The sequence below is a fragment of the Lissotriton helveticus genome, chromosome 1_1 (genome assembly GCF_964261635.1).
Source record: "Lissotriton helveticus chromosome 1_1, aLisHel1.1, whole genome shotgun sequence".
In the NCBI taxonomy this organism is placed as follows: Eukaryota; Metazoa; Chordata; class Amphibia; order Caudata; family Salamandridae; genus Lissotriton; species Lissotriton helveticus.
In genome coordinates, this window is record NC_136057.1 from 1,877,795,181 (window position 1) to 1,877,816,093 (window position 20,913).

Consider the following 20,913-nt stretch of genomic DNA (forward strand, 5'->3'; position numbering starts at 1 on the left):
TCTTTATCTACGGGTGTAGGTGCATTCACAATGCTTTCCGCCAATTCTAATTTAGGTTGAATCCCATTCCCAGAGATAACATGTCCCAAGTATGTGACTGACTTCAAACCAATACAACATTTTTCTCTTTTGACAGTAAGTCCACTAACATTTAGTTTATCCAACACTGATCTTAAAACTCTGTCATGCTCACATTCATCTACCCCATGAACTAAAATGTCGTCTTGAAAAAACATTACATTGGAAAGGCTGCCAAGGACCATTTTCATTACCCTTTGAAAGCACGCAGCAGCCGAAGCTAGATCAAAAGGCATTCTAAGAAATTGGTAAGCACCTAAGGGTGTGACAAAAGAAGTCAAGTGTCTAGAATCTTTATGTAAAACAACTTGGTGGTAGGCTGAGGAATGATCAAGTACACTGAATATCTTTGCTCCTTTCAAAATGCTAATACTCTCCGTTATGTTGGGTAAAGGTTGTCGATCCACCCAGATGCATTCATTTAAACCACGCAAATCTACACACATCCTGATAGACTTTCCCCCATCCTTGGGTGCCAAAACTACGGGGCTTAACCACTCAGAGGATTCAATCTCCTCAATCACTTTCAAACTCAACAATCTTTCAATCTCAAATTTGAGTGGCTCCAACATCATGTTAGGTACTTTCCTGACTTTGTGTACACATGGTTTGGCAGACTTCTTAAGAATAATCTTGTGTTCAAATCCCTTCAGACACCCCAAAGTATCAGAAAAAACATTAGGATACCCATCAAAATATTTGTCAGTCCCACTCACAAAATCTACTTGAGTGGGAAGGAAACTCGAAAGAAAATCTTCCATCAACATGACTTGGTTCTTGGGGTCTTCGGCTCCAGGATTAAGAATGATACCCAAATCATGTTGATGTCGCCAACCAAGTAGATTATCACCCCTGACAGCAACATAAACCTTACCACTGATACTCTTGCCCTTGAAAGAAATGTTGGCCACAATGTTTCCTAGAATTTCTATCTTAGACTTGTTATAGCTTATAGGAGCAATGTCAGGAGGTAAAAGCTGAACATTATCTAAACCCACAGCTTCATCCCAAATTTTGTTTCCAATTAAAGTAAAAGGAGACCCTGAGTCTGCCATGAGCTTAAACTCAAACCTGTCAATCTTAATATCACAGAACGGCATAAAGATGTGTTCTGTGTCAACCAATTCACCCTCAACATTGGAAACTACGACAGTACGTACAACGTCAGAATTAGCATTAAACTCATTGGCGTCCCTTTTCTTACCAGACCTACACACGCGTGCATAATGTCCCTTGGTGCCACAGTTATTACAGATACTATCCTTTGCAAAACAATGAGGAAAATTAGAAGTGTGGGAAAAACTGCCACACCTAAAACAGCGTATCTTCTGATCGTTAAAAGAGCGCTGTTGACGAAAATCACGTGACTTAGACAAATTTGGTTCTTTAGAAGAAGAACGACTTTCGAAGGAACTTTTCTGAGGCACAGAAGTCTTAAGAGACGGTTTGTTTTTAGAACCAGCACTGACTTTGGCAATCTCCTCATGACACTCACTAGCGAATTCATCATTATCCAACATGTGTACAGAGTCTGAAGTTTTTTTTTTTTTCGCTAACAGTATGACCTTCATCTTCTTTATTTTTTCTTATCTCCTTGACCCAAGTTGAAGTGTTCTCCATGCCTTCAACAATATCTACAGCTTCTTTCAAGGTGTGGTTCTTAGACAACAACTTCTCTTGAACCCTAGAACTATTTGTGCAACGAACAAGTTGGTCTCTGACAAGAGATTCAGCTAACTCTCCAAAATCACAGGTACGAGAAAGGGTCTTCAAAGAGGCAACATACGTCCCAACACGTTCACGAGAACCTTGAACACGAGTAAAGAATCTGTGTCGTTCAAGAACAACATTAATTCTTGGACCAAAGTATTGTTCCAACATGGTCATGGACATTTCAAAAACATCAGCAGGTTCACCATCAGCTCCTCCAACAGGTATACTGTCCATGCTATCATACGTATGTCTGCCATCAACTCCCACATTGTGTAACAAAATGGCTTGTTTTCTAAAAGCTGAAAATGTTTCTCCACCAAGAGCAACTAAGTAGGAGTCAAATAAGTTTCTCCATCTCTTCCAAGGAAGAATAGGTTCTCCTTCTTCCGAAAGAAATGGAGGTGGTTGTGACATACTAGATGTCGTAGCCATTATTGAAAAATAATGAAAGAAGACCGAAAAACAAAAGGTGATCTGTAGCAATTCCCTTGAAAGAAAAATGGTCCTTAGAATAGTAATTAGTATCTAGTATTCACTAGATTTTACCAAAATGTGACTGTGTAGAAAGAGATACAATGTAGTAATGAATAACGTCTAATTATGTGCACTAATGTAAAATAAGAGATATCAAATAAACAGATCACAAACACATATGCTTACGAATGTGATATTAACTCTTCAAGAAATAATGGTTTAGTTGTGTATATCAGCGTAAAATCCCCAGTCCAAATCTCCAAAGAATTGATGTGCAGCTGTGCACATCAGCGCGTAGCAGGTGACTTGACTTGGAAAAGAAGATGGGCCTTACTCTGTGTGTGTCCTCAAATGAGAAGGTTGATGCGCAGCCGTGCGCATCGGCGTGAAAGTAAAAATTTTTATTTAGTTAGTGAAAACACACAGCCGTGTGCATCGGCGTGAGGCGCGTAACCAAAGGAATAATGAAGACGCGGTAATCCAGGATGTTGTGTTGACGCGGTAACCACGGAAACCCAAAGATGGCCGCCAACGCGATGACGTTGTACGTTGCGGCGTTGCAAGACGTCAGCCGTTCGTGGCTCCACAGAGAGGCTGTATTCAGGTAGACTGTACTCGCGCAGGCTGAAACTTTGGAATGCCGGATGAAGGTTGCGAAGGAGAAATCTCCTGCATGCGACGTGACGTGAATCTCTTAAAGATACAGTTAACATAACAGTCTATTCCCCTAATCTCTGCGGGTCTAGTATCTTCTTCCGTATAGAGTTTTTCATAAAACCCCCGAAAAGCCTCTTGTATTTTATCGGGGTCATTTGTCACTCTATCTGAGACTGTAAGAAACGAAGGAATTGTGTTAGCAGACACCTGCTGCCTATTAGAAAGTGCTAGTTGATGTCCGATTGATTCACCACACTCATATAGTTTCCCTCGGTTGGATGCCCATTGTGCTGCTGCTCTTTCAGCAAATATAGCCCCAATCTCAGCGTTTGCAGCGGCCACGTTGAGTTGTGCTGATTCAACTCTCACCCCAGCTTTAACTGCTAGCATTAGTTTCCTTTCTGCTTCTGATATTTTATCTTGTAAATGAATCACCTGTTCCTTTTCTTTTTTGTTCCTCCTGATTGAATACTGGAGTGTCTCCCCCCTGATTCAAGCCTTTAATGCATCCCACACCATCATTATAGAAGTTGACCCCACATTTATGCTCAAGAACTCCTGAATCCAACTCTGCATATGCTCCAGATACATGCAATCATATAGCAATGCTTTTTCAAAGCTCTAATTCGACATCAGACCCTTATAGCCCCATCCCTCTATATCTAAAATAAGTGGGTTGTGGTCTGATAAAAATCAGGGTGTAATGTTAACCCAGCATGATTGGACCAAAGAGGGGGAGACGACAAATGAATCTAGTCTAACTAAAGAGTTATGGGGAGCGGAAAAGAAGGTAAAGCCATCTTGTTCGGGTTTCAAGTTTGCCCAAACATCTATCAATCCGTGAGTATTTATTAAATTTAATGTGGCCTGAAAAACCCTTGGTTTCCTGCCTCTGTATTTCTACATTCCAGCAGTTTTCCAGTTGTTAGGCAGATTTAAATTTAGATCGCCACATAATATTATGGGTAATGACCATTGAGCTAATTCCGCATTTACCCAGTTAATTATTCCTGGATCGTCTAGATTACTACCGTAAACAGAGCATATAGTAAAAGTAAATTTTGGAGGTAAGGAGCACCCTACAATTACCCATCTCCCCAGACCATCTACTTTAACTCTGTTTACATTAAGAGGCAATTTCTTGAAGGCAAATATCCCAACTCCTTTAACCTTAGCCCCTTGTGTAGTTGCACCAATTACTTTATACCCTAGTGAATTCAGCAGGTGTTTTAGTGCGCCTTCGATATGCGTCTCCTGGAAACAGACAATGTCAGCCCCCAAAACACGCAGTCCCTGTGCTACTTTTTGCCTTTTTGCAATATCATTAAGGCCACAAATATTTACCAATACTATTCTAAGTTTGTTAAGCATACTCATTTACTAGCCCCCTCCCTCTCACTCTGTACAAATGCCCCAAAAATTATTTGCAACATATACAAAACCATCTAATAGTCCCTTAACAAATTATTTGGAAAATCATTCTTCTCTCCACTGTTGCCCTTTTGGTGCCCCTCCCCCCCCCCCACTCACCCCCACCACATTCGAGCAGTCAGGGAAACTCTGAATGATAGTCAACATGTGTGAATCCCAACCATCAAGCCGTGGAATCCATCAACTTAGGTATGAGTCGGGCTATACTTGTCCCAGGAGTCAGCCCCTTAAACATATATTAGTATATACAGCAAGGGAAAAAAAAGAGAGTGATACTAGCTTACTCTATTGGTGCCTGTCAAATGTCTAGAGTCACTAATTAGTTCAGCCTTTTTCTCCCCGTAATGTCTTTTAGGTACTCTACAGCCTTGATTTCTGACAGAAATACCCGGGTAGTTCCATTGATGATGACTTTTGGTCTGGCCGGGTTCATCAAGTAGACTTGTGCACCTTGCTGTTGGAAAGGGGATATAAGCTGGCGAAGTCGCCACCTGCGTCCGACAGTTGCGTGACAAAAATCCGGTTTGGCAAATAATTTTATCCCACCAACTTCTTTCAGTTCGGTCTTGCCTGATCATAGACTAGTTGTCTCAAGAGAAAGTTCCCAAAGAAAACCAAGAAAGCCCTAGGTTTCTCAATATTTAGAATTGGTGTTATCCCACCGCTGTTTTATGTTGAAGGGGAAGTGGTGCGCTCTTTGGATTTCTTGGTCCCAAATCCAGGTAGTTTGCAACGCTTTTCAGAGGAATTACATGTTTTCTACAGTCAATGATGCAAATTATTTTCATCTGCTTGACTTTCATGCCTTTTTAACCCTTTGCGTGCGTCGGATGGCCCCCGGCGGTCCGATATCACGGTGGGCGTGTGCGGAGTACTGCCGGGGGCCGGCCTGACCAAGCCCAGTCATAAATCACCCGCACCGCGGCGGAATTCTAGCCCCGGTCAACGGGTTAAAGGAAAAATGTTTATATTTACCTCTAAACCTTAAATAAAGGGCATGTGCATTAGATTTCTAATGTAACATAGGGGAACTAAGACCTGCTCAGCCACCTTGAAACTGATATCCTACTGCAGTCAGGCAATGCACTGCTATAAGGACTGAAGCTACACAAAGGCGAATTTAGGCTGCAGCCTTATGGTATCACCATAAACGACCACAAGAAGGTGCTAGAATGCAAACAACGGCCACAAAATTACTTCTAGCTAAGAGAAATCGAGCTCACAAATGGAAAAATATAATTTTGCTAGAGGACTCGAACCTCCAACAAAAATTATGAGCGAGGCCTCACGTACCAAGAGGACAGGGCTCAACAAGTGTATTATACATCCAAAAGCTTGATGTGAGTAGGTTTGAATCCTAAAAAAGGATTTTTCATTAATGGAACAATGTTTTAACTTGTGATTTTATGTTTACACGATATTATTTTAAAACTCCCTTTGTTTTTAATAACTATATGATATATTTTCCCAGCATTTGAGTATTTGTAGCACTACAACTATAGAACTGTAGGGCTTTGGTATGTTTGAAATATGAGTGTATGACTATTTCAAAATTGGAGTGTAGGATTAAAACACCAAAGGGAATGCTAATCCTTTTTTAGGATTCAAACCTCATCACATCAAGCTTTTGGATATATAATACACTGTTTATTACTCCAAATGACTTGCCAGAAATGATTTCTAAAAAGACAGAAAATATTTCTAACAATGTCCTCAATAAAAACAGATACCGCATTTTCATGGTGGATGAGCTAATCTCCAAAACGCATGTCTGACATACTTCTCTTGCTGCTTCAATTAGTTTACATACACAAGTTCCTCATTCTTCTCAGTGGAAATGATTGGTTATGAATGCTGCAAGATACTTTCTACCAAATTTAACAAGCATTTGGAATGCAATAGGTCTGGCATTTACAAGAGTTTGAGCTATTGGCATTGTAAATGACAATGCTTTTTATTTATGTGTTGTTTTACAAACAGATAAATAAAAGGCATTGTCATTTACAATGCCAATAGCTTAAACTCTTACAAATGTTAGACCTGTTCCATAGCAAATGCAATGCAGGCAGGACAAAGCTATTTGAGAAAATAGTGCTCGGAAGCTGTAATTAAAGCCTACTAAGTAACAACACACCTAATAGAGGGTGTCGCCATGGGTGGTTACAAAATGAGACAAGGCGGTACTGAGGAGGGACTACTAAGCCTATTGACCAATGAACAGCCACAGTTTACAGTGGACAATGACACAAGCTAAAGAAAAATCTGGGTGGAGAGTGGACGGAGCTTCAAGTCCCTATCTGAATACAGCACGCCTCGCAGAGCAGTGCATGCACTACCCAGGCTTGTCCGAAACAGGACTACAAGTAATTGGGAACATGGACTCCTCATATCCCACACCGCAGGCTCCTTCGAATGCCTGCAGGAGCTCACTAATATTCGGCCATAGAGAAAAAAGTCAACAGTGTTGTCCTCTAATCACACATGATCATCCATGCAGAAGTATTAGAACATTGCACAATGTTATGATACTGTGGCTCGATGGTGGTAGTGTGCACCAAGGTGTGAGACTCAAACTCAGTGATATTTGTGAGTTGTGACTCAAAATCTGAGCAAGCGAACAGTCGTGCCTTCCTTCTAAGTATAGTTATAAGATGATTCTATGTCACTCGGAACAACATGTTCCAGTCCTGCGGTGCCACTACCTAACATAATGTATTCTTAGTTTTTTTTTTTTTTTTTTTAAAACCTTTATTTCACTTGCAGTATTACATTTGCGGGCCTACTACCACAGGGGCCGGCAGTCGCTAAAACAGTAGAAAACAGTTGGTATTGCCAATTTACACAGCTTTCAGCCGACAGCCCGGGGGCCCAGCAGCAATTCGACATATCGTTTCGACAGGAGCAGAATAGTGGTGTAGGAAATAGTGAAGGTCTTACTATTTTAATTGTTTATATAAACAAAAAAAAACGACAATAACACACGAAATAAGAGGCAATGCGGCAAACATGCTTCTCATGGGGAAGAGTCATATCAACAAACATACAGTAATAAGGATGAAATGATAAGTGGGAGGAGGGGGGGCCCCCTGGGTAATCGGGCATGTAATACGAAAATCTAAATATTGTAGGAACGTCAGGTCACGGGGACTGTGGCAGTGCCGGGGCCCCCGCAAACGGGGGGCACAAATCTCCCCACGATACGAATTCCATTGGTTCCAGACTCTACCCCACTTCTTGGGTCTACCACGTGCAACATATACTGTTTTTTCCCTGAACATGCACCAGTCCATATTTTCTTCCCACGCAGAAGTCGTAGGTGCCCTCTGGGACCCCCATAACTGTGCTATGTCTCTTTTAGCCACTATGTTACCAAGCGTAGCCCATTGCGTTTGTGCCACAGTGTAGTCATTCGGCTCCCATATATTCAGCAAACAACGGCGGGCCTCAGGCAGCAGAGAAACTCCTGTGACTTCTTCCATAATCACATGCACACGGTTCCAGAACAGAGCCACAGCCGGGCATTCCCATATGATATGTAGGATGGTACCCAGCGCACCACAGCCACGCGTACACGCTCCATCCGCAGCGAGACCCATACGAACCAGACGGGGACCAGTTACATAGATACGGTGTAAGATCTTTAGTTGCACCAGCCGGAGACGAGCCGGGATCGCGACCTCTTTCGGGGAGGATACCGCCGCCTGCCAATCTTCATCGTCCAATTCCAGTCCATCGCCGGTCCACGCCTCACGGAGCTGCAGAAGCAGATCCGTTCGGTCATTAATCAGTTTTTTATATATGAGAGATATGGTGCTGTCAGGAGTATGGCCATCAAGCACCCTATCCTCAAGGGGGGAGGATTCCGGAATGACAGTTCCGGTCGGGAAGACCGAGTGGAGCGCATGTCGGATCTGTATATAGCGAAAATTTTCCCTATCACTAAGAGCATATTCCGACTGCAGCTCCTCAAAGGTCTTGATCCTATCTTTGACCCACAGATCCCCAATCGTACTGATACCGATAAGGTTCCACTTCTCGAAGCCCTTTGTCGTCCATAGACTACCCAGTTTCTCCGCCGCATAAAGCGGGGTTGCCCTGGTCAATCTGTCAGACCATCCCATGGCTGCGTTCGCACTTCTCCACACCCGCACGGCCACTTCGGTGGGCCCTGGCAGTACTTTGCAATTCGAGTTAGAATATAGTGCCCTGTAATAATTCCCTCCCGGCAACTGCCATTTGTCCATTTCAAACGCGGGGTTCGGCGTTGGGCCATACATGGCATGGTTAATTGTACTCAATTGAGATGCCCAATAATAGCGCCTGATGTCCGGCAATGCAATGCCCCCGTCGTACCAAGGCAGTGTCAATTTTGCTAGGGCGATACGAGAACGCCCGCCCCAAACTAATTGCCTCTGCAGACCCTCTACCTCGCGGAAGTATCATGCTGGTACGAGGTCAAGTGTATTCTGAAGGGCGTATAAGAACCGGGGCAGGGACATCATCTTAAAAAGGGCAGCCCTTCCAAGCGGGGACAACGGCAGGCCACTCCAGGCCGCTACATCAGATTTAAGCCGGAGCAGCGGGGGGAGCAGATTGCGCTCATAACGTACTGCGGGGTCTAATGATATAAAGATCCCTAAATATTTGAATCCAATCTGCGTTATCTGTATCGGGCATTTGCGCGGTAGCGGGGGCACATCGCCAGTGAGTGCATAGACGCAGGATTTAGCCCAATTAATCACCAGGCCGGAGTGTTTGCCAAATGAACTGAGGGCATCAAACAGTACTCCCAGCGATTTCCGTGAGGAGGTGAGGTATAACAAAATATCATCTGCGTATAACGATAGGCGGTCCTCAAAGTCAGGGGTCCACCTGATACCCTTAAGTGACGGTTCCCACAGCAGCCAAGCAGCCAGGGGTTCCAGGGCGAGCGAGAACAGCAAAGGAGATAACGGGCAGCCCTGTCGTGTACCCCTCTCAAGCACAAAGGACTTCGAGACCCTACCATTAACCCCAACCTGGGCAAGCGGCTCCTCATACAGGAGTCTAACCCAACCGATAAACCCGGGGCCGAACCCAAACTTCGCGAGGGCGGCCCACAAGTACGGCCATTCCACGGTGTCAAAGGCCATCGTGGCATCCAAGGACACCAAGATGGCCTGCTCACGTAAGGACCCCGCCCTCTCCAGGACGCCATGAAGACGACGCAAGTTTAGCGCTGTGTTGCGATGCGGAATAAATCCGGACTGATCCGGGTGTATCAAGTCGCCAATCACCTTTATGAGGCGATAAGCCAACAGTTTTGCCAAGATTTTGGGTTCGGCATTTAAAAGTGATATCGGTCTATATGAGGCACATAAATCCCGGGGTTTACCCTCTTTGTGAATCACAACAATGGACGCGAGTCGCTGGTCTCGTGGGAGTGACCCAGTCTCACGCGACTCCAGGAACATCTCGCGGAGATAGGGCGCCATTTTATCCGGACGTAACTTGTACAGCTCGATGGGGATACCATTCGGGCCCATGGCCTTACCTGAGCGGATGGAGCGGATAGCGAGCGCCACTTCATCAATGGAGAATTCCGACTCCATGAGCTCTTTGTCCGAATCAGACAGACAGGGCAAGGCAATATCCCTAAGCAACAGATGCGAATCTTCCTCCGGTCTGTCTGAGACTGGTGCATACACCTTCTGGAAATAACACGCAAAACTCTCCACTATGTCCACTGGGTCAACCACTCGCACTCCATCAGCACGTTCCACCACAGGCACAACACGACTCGCCCTTTCTTTCTTATCCAACCAGGCAATCAACTTTCCCCCACATCATACAGTCGTCCCCGCTGCTCCCGGCTCATAGCCTCGGCAGCGTCCGTCACCAGAGCTCGATAATCCGACTGTTTAAGGTGTAGCGCATGCCGTTTTTCCTGTGTCGCACCAGACTCCAACTCTCTCTCCAAGCCACTGAGTTCAGCCTCCAGTCTTTCTACCTCCTCAGTCTTCCTTTTCTTAGCATCTGCAATCAGAGAGAGGGCTTGACCTCGGACCACAGTCTTGAAAGCCTCCCACAAGAAAACAGAAGAGGACACCGACCCCACATTCTCAGCAAAGTACTGATCGATGGACTTGACCACACCGGCCCTGGTTTTGGGATTACGTAAGTGCCAGGGATTAATCAGGGCCACTCTACCCTCCGCCCCAAACTGAGCATCAATGGAAAGCCACACTGGGGAGTGATCGGATATGCCCCGGGCCAAGTGTCTAACCTCCCTAACCGAGATGGCCTGCGCCGCTGGCACAAGTATGTAATCAAGTCTGGAGAGGCTCCTGTGCGCTCCAGAATGAAAGGTGTACTGTGCCTGTCTAGGGTGCATCAACCTCCAGCAATCTACTAGACCCAGCGTCTCCAAGAAGTTACTCAACCAAGACTGCGATCTCGCGAGGTCTCTAGGGGGGCTACGATCCTCTTTGCCACAGACCACCGAGTTAAAATCTCCGCCCACAATTAAAATACCCTCTGGGAGTCCCAGTATTATCTCCCCCAGTTAGGCAAATGTCGTAGTTTGTAAGCCAGGCGGGACATAGACAGAAAGTATGGAGATCGTCTTCCCCTCCCATCTGCCGGTAACGACAGCATATCTACCTCTATCATCTAGAGTGGTCACATCTATTGCAAGGGGGAGGGAGCTTCTGACTAGAATCCCCGCCCCTCTCGGCCCAGTGGTGAATCCGGAGTGGGCGACCAGACGATACCCTCGGCGAATCATTGCACGACATGTGTTCCCAATCAAATGCGTTTCTTGTAACAACACCACATCAGGGGAGAAATGTTTCAGGAATTGCGACACTATACCCCGTTTGATGCCATCCCCCAGGCAATTGACGTTCCAACTGATGACCCTCAGCCCCCTACACCCCATCCCAACAGTAAGGATCGACTCCCCCTCCCAAAATAAATCGTAAAACATTGCCTCTAAACCCAACAAAACCTAACCGAGGTCCCCAGCCCACCCCCAGGAAAACTCCTAGAACATATCCCCCCACCCTGCACCCCTGCGCTAGTCCAAAGAACCACCCCAACTTGCAGTGTGCCTGTCGCCCTCACAAGAAACTAGTCTACAAAAAGAAAGAAACCCTGGGAGGAGGAAGAGTTCCGTACCCCCCCGCCACCTCCGGGCTCAACAAACAAGCGTATTCATATAAAAAGTCATCGAACCACTGCTGCGAAGTCCATTCACTTGGCGTGCCTGTAGTCACCTCTCACTCCTGTTCCTGCAGGCCACCTTCTGTGCCCTCCGAGAGATCCGGGCGATCTCGACGCGCCGGCAAAGTGTCTAGCCAGTCACTGACGACCTCAGGCCGATCAAAGAAAAGCGTTCGCTCGTTGTGTTCAACTCGAAGCCGGGCAGAAAAGAGCATAGAGTACTTCACTCCCATGTCCCGCATCCTCCGCTTGACCCCCAGAAATTCCATTCTCTGCTTCTAGACTGCTTGGGTAAAGTCTGGGTAAAAGCTGATGGTTGCATTCTCAAATTTCGTGGGACCTCCAGTTCGCGATGCCTGTAGAATAGCGTCCCTGTCCCTGAAGTTGAAAATCCTAGCTATTATGGGTCACGGCGGAGCGCCTGGCTTATGAGCTCCACCTGGAACACGGTGGGTGCGCTCAACTGCAAAAAAGTTACTGAGGCCTTTGGGGGCCAGATGGTTCAGTATCAGGTCCTCCACGAGGAGATCTGTAGTCATCTCAGAGGACTTCTCCGGAACTCCAATAATGCGGACATTGTTGCACCTTGCACGACTCTCAGAGTCTTCCAGCCGACGGGCGAACAAGTCGTTAGTGGAGCGTAGGTTTCGGACCTCAGTTTGAAGATCAGACACGTCGGTTGTAAGACTGGCGGTCTTGAGGTCCAAAGACTTGACCCGTTCATTGGTCTTCGCCAGATCTGTCCTGATCAAGTTAATGTCGATCGCCACCGTGTCTAACTTCAAGGCCAGTGTCTCATACTGCTGGCCCACGGAAGTCTTAATCTCCGCAATGGCGCCCATGACGTCTCGCAAGGTCAGCTCCGCCGTCGACGCAGAACCATCTCTGGTCTCGTCCGGTGTGTTGCCCGCACCACTGGGGGAACCTTTGGGACGGGTGTAGCGATCCATGATGTTCGATTGAGTGGCACCCCCTCGGTGCGTGTTCTTGGTCGTCCGCTTATCAATTTCAGGCTTGCCCGCCATAGTGTGCGACGTGCCCCTGAGGGCCCTTTGAGACCTGGTATGAATGGCTCCTCTTCAGGTCAATCTCCGAAAAGTCTAAAGCACGAAAAGTGGCGGGCCAGCGCACAAGCCGAGTGCAGACCTCGGGAGACTGAAGTAAGATGGAAACTGGGTTCAGCCCGGAGAGACCGAAAACGAAAGTACCTCGAGGGCACAAGACAACCTCCACTGGCCGTTGTTGTTCAATTACCACCCGGGTACTTCGGGGACCTGAGTCCCATGCTGCTCCCCGTTGTAGGCCGTCAACTTGCAAACGGAGTAAGTCCGGCTCCCGGCATCCAAATCAAATTCGGAAAAGAGCATTCAGGTCAGCAGGGTTAAATCTTCAATAACCCATCATCTGTGGCAGGATTAGAGGCAGGATATATGCGGGAGGCGGCGAGGGTCTCGGGAGCCCTGTGCTCATGCGACCATCTTGGATGCGCGCTAAGCTCCTCCTCCCAATGTATTCTTAGTTAACATCAATGTAATCAATTAGACTAACAAACTAGATGTCACTGGTTGTAAAAGGATAAAACATGCCTGCAGACATGATGTGCCTGGTGACAAGAAGTTATATGGCAACCGCAGCCCAAGGCTAGCCTAAACAAACCTTCAAAGTGAGAGTTCATGGAAACATGGCTCCCACCTTGACTGAGGGACACACAATATGCCCTCTAAACCCATTTATCTGCAGTAAATCCACAAATCAGGACACAAATACAAGGCTCCTTGAAAAGCACCATTCTAAATAACAGGGCCCAACCAGCTCATGATTCTCCACCTGTTCCTCATTTACTACTCACACCTCATCCTGCTTAGTGGCAATGTTTCACCGCTGCTCAGCTCCCTACCTACACATATTCATATTCTACTAGAATATTTGCAAACAGGGAAGTGGGCTTTCAAAACCTTAGACGGTCAAAAACACCAAGCAGCTCCCTGGGCAGGGTACCAAGAGTCGGGATCCCCAGTAGGTTCAATGACAGTGAGGCAAAAAATATTAGGAAATAAAAATATCACTGAAAAAATATTGAGAATAGTGAGGACAAATATCTCGACCATACAAGCTTACTGTGTACTAGCACAGAAATGAGTACATTGTAAGTTGTTTTCCCTCACCTTCTTGTTTTCAGCCAGCTCTTGATTCCCATCCTGTGTCTTGTCTGACTGCTCCGTGGTCTCTGTGGTGTCTCGATCCTGTGGGGGTGTGCCATCTTCATCCACTGAGATAGTGGAACACTCGGACACCGTTCTTACTCTGGACACTGGAACATGCTGGAAGTGGGAAACAGACTGGGTACCATGCAGATGATGACAAAGCCAAAAGAGGCATGTAGGCTGCAAAAGATCCTTGCATACTCCAAGCACCGCAAGTACCACACAATTACATGTGCCTTGGCCACCTCAAGTACTCCAGTCTACCAGGTTACCTTAACTACACAGCGTACTCTGGCCTTCCCATATACCCCAGCCATTTTACATACTCCAGCACAGTGTGTATCAATGCACCACATGTACACTGACGCTCCTCTTACCTCATCAGCTGCAAATTCAAGTACTCTAAAGCCATAAAATACCCTAATCACCTCAAGTTCCTAAGCCATTTCACCTGCCTCCCACCTTCATGTACCTCAGTCACTTCAACTTCCCCATACTCCATGAGGATCCCAACCATGGCCTTTATTCCAGCCCTCACACACACCCTAGCAACTTCATGTACCACAAACACTCTATATACCTTCAGCCACCATACGTATTGTAGTTACTCAACATACCTCGGTCAATTAACACAACTCAGTCATCTCAAACCCTAGTATTCACACAGGCTGGAGTGTGTGACAAAATAAATGCACCTCAGACAGTAGGACTATAAATTGAGGTAAATAGATAGACTCCAGCTTAGGTTCTGGACAGCACAGCTAACTCTCAGATTACACAGCTCTTAAACTCTCCCTGGAGCAGTTAAAAAACCTCTTCAGGCAGCTTATCCCCAATCTGAGCTCCAGTGCTAAGGGCTGGCTTCCATGTAATTTAACTCCCACCCTGAGCTTAACTGCTGTGCACATCCGTGCGCTTACAAAATGTCGGAGCGCGGTCTAACTCTAAAATTGGTAATGCCACGCTCCGACATTTTGTAAGCGCAGGGATGTGCCGTATTTACAAAATATGGTGCACGCCTGCGTTTCCCTTAGCACTGGCACTAAAAAAGCTGCCTTAGCGCCAGCACCATTGCGCCATGTTGCAAGGGTGCCTGTGCTGCTGGAGCGATTGTTTATGTGCAGGAAGGGACAACTTAACCACGCTTGCCTGAACAACTCATTTGCCTAAACCATGCATATGCGTTATTAAGGCAAATGCGCTCTTGTGTTCGTGATGGGCAGGAACTCGAAACAGGAGTATCGGAACGGGAAGCGGAAACAGACAGGTATGTGGGGCTGGGGCTGAGTCTGGGGGTAGCTGTCGGAGGGGGTGCGGTGGCGTATTTGGTTTGGTTTGGGGGAGTATTTAAGGAATGGGGGTTTTTATGGCTCAGGGTGGGGCAGCAGGTAGGTGGGTTGTAATTTAGGGCTCAGGGCAGGGGGCAGGTAGGGTGTTTGTAATTTAGGGCTGGGGGTCGGAGTAGTGGCTAACTTAGCCACACATATACCCTTACCATTCATGCCTTTACCACAAAATTGCGTGGTAAAGGAATGCGTGGTTAAGCCGCTTTCGTGGTTCGGGTTGTGTGGTAGAGGCAAGCGTGGTTGAGCCTTGCGTCCCTCTATCATACAACCAGGCAAAATACGAGGAGAAATTAACAATTTCTCCTCGTATCACCATCCTCAGACCAGGTTTTACCCGGCTTTAGTTTTTGGCGCTCCACCATCGTTGTAAATATTGGGTAGCGGCAAAAAAAAAGCAATGGGTGTTGCGGCGGAATGCTCACAGCAACACCCACTGCACACCCCTTTCATGCTAAATGAAGCGTGAAAGCAACCTTATATACAAGGCAGTGTTAAACCACGTTAAGTGGCTTAATGCCACCTTGTAAATAAGGAGAAGGGGATATCGCCACCAGGACGTCACAAAAAGTGACGTTCTGGTGGCGATATCCCCTTATAAATATGCCCCATGCTGTCTTATTACCCCTACTGGAGTCTTGCTCTTACCTGCTGCATGTGGGCATTTGCTCCATGTCCAAGCCTTGAATGGCTCTCCCAGTTTCCAGCAAGTGCGGCGCCCCCTATATGAAGGTAAGGAAAGGACATGTAAAAGATTGTCTGTGCAGCATACAGTGTATGCATTCAGCAAACAGTGCTGCACATGAAACAAACACAGTGCAGGGGTGTACCCAGACGTGAACTTTTGGTGGCGGAGGCCAAGACTACAAATAATGGCAAAGCCAATAGGTCTGACTTAAATGTGTTAACACTTGCAAAAACATCCAAGAATGCTTGTATTTGCATGCTTTGATTGAGAAGTTTGTGTTCTTGGTATTTTGGCTCAAGGAGCAGTGATTGCAATAATAAGTCAATTTGTTAAAATGAATGGATGTATGAGTGTGAAGATGTGTGACTGAGTGCTGATATCAATTGACTGGTTGCATGGATATTGAGTTTTGGACTGCATGTACAAATGAGTGATGGATGAATACATCAATCGACCTAATGATTAATTTGTGCGTTCACGAATGTCTGCATCCACAACACCACACATGTACACATACACACACATACACACCACTGTCATCATAATATAGTTTAAATCGGATAAAAAGTCTTTAAAAAGCAGTGCATGCAGTGTAAAAAAGCAACAATTAAAAGAAATACACCTACAGCAGCATTAATTAAAAAAACAATTACACAAGAACAGAAAACTTAAAAAACCATACCATTGGTGCTGTATTCTCAGTACTAGCAGCCATGCAGGTAAATAAGAACATGCACTGGCAAAACCAATGAGTCTACACTGTAATTCTTGGCCTGACTAAACATTAAAGAAAAACCTGCTGTAGTGAAAAAAACAGATTTGTATATACAATGCGATATAGAATTTAACGTGTGATGATTCAGTGTAATTTTAAGATGTAAAATAGTCCTCCATGCATTGCAATGCAAGCACCCCAGAGGGATGGAATGATGCAACAACCAAACGCATGAGGTGAGAGTGTTATGGTCCTCTGGCTGGAGCCAAAGCCTAATACAAGCATAAAGAATTGGTAACAATAGGGCTATAGACAGAGGTACCGTCAAGCCAGACCTTAAGAAAAAGACCATTATTATACTGCAGCAGGAACGGTTTACGCCAATGCTGTGCACAAAGGACACATAAAAAGAAAGTGCAGCTCGTCCCCAATAAAGCTCCCAAGTGCAGGCGCAGCTCCTAGGGTTGCCATCATTCTAAGTGGCAGTAAGGGCGCGCAGAGGTAAAGCGCCCAGACAAAATCCCAGGTATAAATAACGCAGGTGGACAGGACACATTTAGTCCAGATCCAAGAATCAGCTCCTTAGAGACTTATAGAAAAGGTACGCCGGGTCCAGAGACGATTTATAGATGGCATTTAAGTCAGCAATTTTCACCTTCTCCCAAAATTTTGCTTTTAGCAACTCAGCTGTTTCTCTATTGATTGAAGCAGCGTCGGCCAGAATCTTATACAAACCGAATTGTGTTTATATGTTGTTGCAAATGTGAGCATCCAGAGAGGTTGACAGGCCTTATTAGGAGTTAAGAACACCTGATGCGGACTCATAATTCAGTGCTACTCAATGGACCTGCTTCTAATGTTAGTCTGCTAAACTTCCAAAGGCACAGAAATTCGGCTTATGACCATCTCATAATCACAGACCAACAGCACTTGAGCAGTATTTGATAGAAAAATGTAACGCTTCTACACCAGAGGTTCTTAACTTGTGGTCCAGGGACCCTTCGGTGTCCGCAAAGGCTGCTCAGGTGTTCCTTGACTGCTTAGAAATTTAAATAATATTAACAGAATAATAAATTGAATATAAAGAAGTAAAATTAAAAAACTGAAATGTTAAAATGTACTGTAAATGTGAAGGAATTTGAAATTGGAGGTGAAAAATTAAGTTAGTATCCTCGGATTGTTTTGTGTGAGCAGCGCAAGTGCATTAAACAAATGTAGTATGTATGACGCATGGCCTCAGTTTAATTTTTAAAAAAAACTCCAACCGTCCCGTTAAAATTAAAGGGCCAATTTTTTTTATATTTGTTTCTGAATATTTCAGCATTTGTATATTTGTCGGATGAATTCTTGTTTCTGTATTTTTTCGTATTGTTTTGCAATTCAAATCACCGAAAATGCTTAGGTCGTTGTCCCCGGGCTTCAGTAATGAGTAAGTGGGGGTCCACAGATGTCCAAACGTTGAGAAGCACTGGTTTAGGTAGATGAGAAACCCAAGAACCCCTAATGTTAAATCCCAAACCAAGGTACTGGAAATTATTCACTACCAAGTGATCATTAGGAAACAGGAAAAAGGGCGCCTGCCCCGGCAAGGTCTGCCCACAATTAAGATTTTACACTAAGCAACAATGGTTCTGATTTCTACGCAATACAATAAAGCTTGAGACATGTTTTTATCCTGTGTGCCAACTCCTGGGCTCTAAGCATCACCGAAATCCATTTTTTGTTATAACAATGACGTCTCTTTGTTTCTTGTCAAGGCTGATTAATGGCTGAATATGCAGTGGAGGGCAGCAGACAACGGTGGTCATCATTCCAAGAAGGCAATGAGCCTCCATCGATGCCCTCAGCGAGCATGCAGACCCAGAGTAACTCGAGAATTCAGGGGAGGTGAGTGGCCTGCTCAGCAGTTTCCAAGATGGCCGCCTCCCCTCGCTGAAAGTCAGCATAGACTGAACAAGGACAAGTGTTGCGTGACATTGAGGGGCAAAATGAGCCCCAAAGACATACATGCCACCCCCGCCTCACCCCAGATTCTAACGATTTCAAGGCTACTCTCCCGCCTCCCAATTCCTGTATTCAAAAACCTGATTCCTCTGCAGGCTGCAGCCAGGACTAGTCTAGTGAGACTCGCAGTAATCACTGCCAGTAACCTGTTCCTGTAGGCCAGTGCACAACATTTTTGTCACAGACCTTCTGCCTGCACTTTCTCCGTGCTCCTGACAGGTAAAGGAAAAAAACATATATATGCATTTCTGGTATCCTATCCTGCAGCAGCACACTAAGGGGTCTATTATTTATAATGTTGGGCGGATCGTCACTGCCCGTATGGCGGTAGCGATCCGCCCAACATTATTCCCCGCTCACCACCCATTTCCCCCCGCCATATTAAGATGGCGGGGGGGGGACCCCGGCAGACGGAAAGACCGTCCGCCAGTTTTCCACCGGTCAAACAGGTGACCGGGCGGAAATGGGGCCTGATATGTTGGCGGTGTCTGCAAGACAACTTTTTCCGCCACGGAAAGGCATGCGGTGATCGCAGTTGGGGGCCCGTTGCGGGCCCCCAGGATGTTGTGGGGGGCCACATAGGGTACCCATGCTACCCCCCTGCATTTGCGTGCACAAAGTGGCAGGCACTGCATGGTGCCTGTCACGTTGTGCATGCAAATGTGGAACCTCCTGTTTAACATTATGACGGGTGCTGAATACAGCACCGCCCGCCACAATGTTAAATATACAGGATGCGACCGTCATGGTGGCGGTTCCATCCTGATAGGCACAGCAGGACCGCTGCACCTCTTGCGGTCGGTCCCGTTGACCGTTACGGTGGCGGGCGGACATTGTATGCCCGCCATCGTAATAGACCCCTTAGTCTCATACATGACAGTAGGCCCAATTCAGGCCATCTTAGAAGTCAATGGGAGAAAAACAATCCCCCAATTATTTTTCTAGAATCTCCCCTTTTTCCCCTTCTAAAATATTTACATATATGCAAAGAGGCAGCCCACCCTAGGGAGGGGACGCGTGTTACACTTGAAGGTAGCCCAAGCTCACTTTGCCACTGTATTCAAGCAAGCTGGGCTGAAGACGGCTGGAATGCCAGAAACCGGTCCTCGGAAGCTTGTTTCCGGTCAAGGGAAGGCATGGCTTGGCAGTTCGGGCTGGACTGTTCCCATGAGGCACAGGGTCAGACTGATTTGCATATAGCCATGTCTCAGCTGTGGTGGCAGAGTGGGCTAAAGAACGGTGATGGATCAAACCCAGATCTTTTGACTGGGTGCGAGTGTTTGATTGGTTTAGATGCCTTGTCCATCACCACCCTCTTTTGTACCGCTTTTGGCCGCCATAAGTGTGGCAGGGTATGCGCAGACGTGAGTCCCTTGCTCACTTTGCCACTGTATTCAAGCAAGCCGGGCTGAAGACGGCTGGAATGCCAGAAACCGGTCCTCGGAAGCTTGGGGTGCCACTCACTCTGCTTTGCCGAACTCTACTGCCTGTTGTGTCCAGGACGGAGCAAAGGTCCGCGCAACACAGAAGCCTGCTTGTCTGACTGCAGCCTCCCCTTGACGAGGACTCGCTGGTGTGAGCGAGCCCTGCAATCGGCAGGGCTAGCCTAGCGCTCCCAGCTTCAGACCCCAGGGTAGAGGCTTGGGCAAACTTCACCAGCAAGCCGGGGGACTGCGAGGACCAGCAACCTCCACGTTGCTCAGCTGGTTCCTCTTCCCCCGGCGGCCACGCCCACGGACACGCCCACTGCCGACGGATCAAAACCTTTCGTGACACCCGCTTCGCGGGTGCCACTCACTCTGCTTTGCCGAACTCTACTGCCTGTTGTGTCCAGGACGGAGCAAAGGTCCGCGCAACACAGAAGCCTGCTTGTCTGACTGCAGCTTCCCCTTGACGAGGACTCGCTGGTGTGAGCGAGCCCTGCAATCGGCAGGGCTAGCCTAGCGCTCCCAGCTTGAGACCCCAGGGTAGAGGCTTGGGCAAACTTCACCAGCAAGCCGGGGGACTGCGAGGACCAGCAACCTCCACGTTGCTCAGCTGGTTCCTCTTCCCCCGGCGGCCACGCCCATGGACACGCCTACTGCCGACGGATCAAAACCTTTCGTGACACCCGCTTCGCGGGTGCCACTCACTCTGCTTTGCCGAACTCTACTGCCTGTTGTGTCCAGGACGGAGCAAAGGTCCGCGCAACACAGAAGCCTGCTTGTCTGACTGCAGCCTCCCCTTGACGAGGACTCGCTGGTGTGAGCAAGCCCTGCAATCGGCAGGGCTAGCCTAGCGCTCTCAGCTTGAGACCCCAGGGTAGAGGCTTGGGCAAACTTCACCAGCAAGCCGGGGGACTGCGAGGACCAGCAACCTCCACGTTGCTCAGCTGGTTCCTCTTCCCCCGGCGGCCACGCCCAC

The 20,913-nt window shown here is 46.9% G+C and overlaps 1 protein-coding gene across 1 annotated transcript in view; it reads right to left on the bottom strand.

Moving 5' to 3' along the window:
* Positions 1 to 20,913, bottom strand: part of SEC16B (SEC16 homolog B, endoplasmic reticulum export factor) — a 403,213-nt gene that overhangs the window by 97,577 nt on the left and 284,723 nt on the right. The window contains exons 20-21 of the mRNA XM_078642040.1: positions 15,752 to 15,825; positions 13,722 to 13,877 (exon numbers count right to left, since the gene is read on the bottom strand). Of these exons, the coding sequence (XP_078498166.1) occupies positions 13,722 to 13,877; positions 15,752 to 15,825 (230 nt within the window). The remainder of the gene's footprint in view (positions 1 to 13,721; positions 13,878 to 15,751; positions 15,826 to 20,913) is intronic.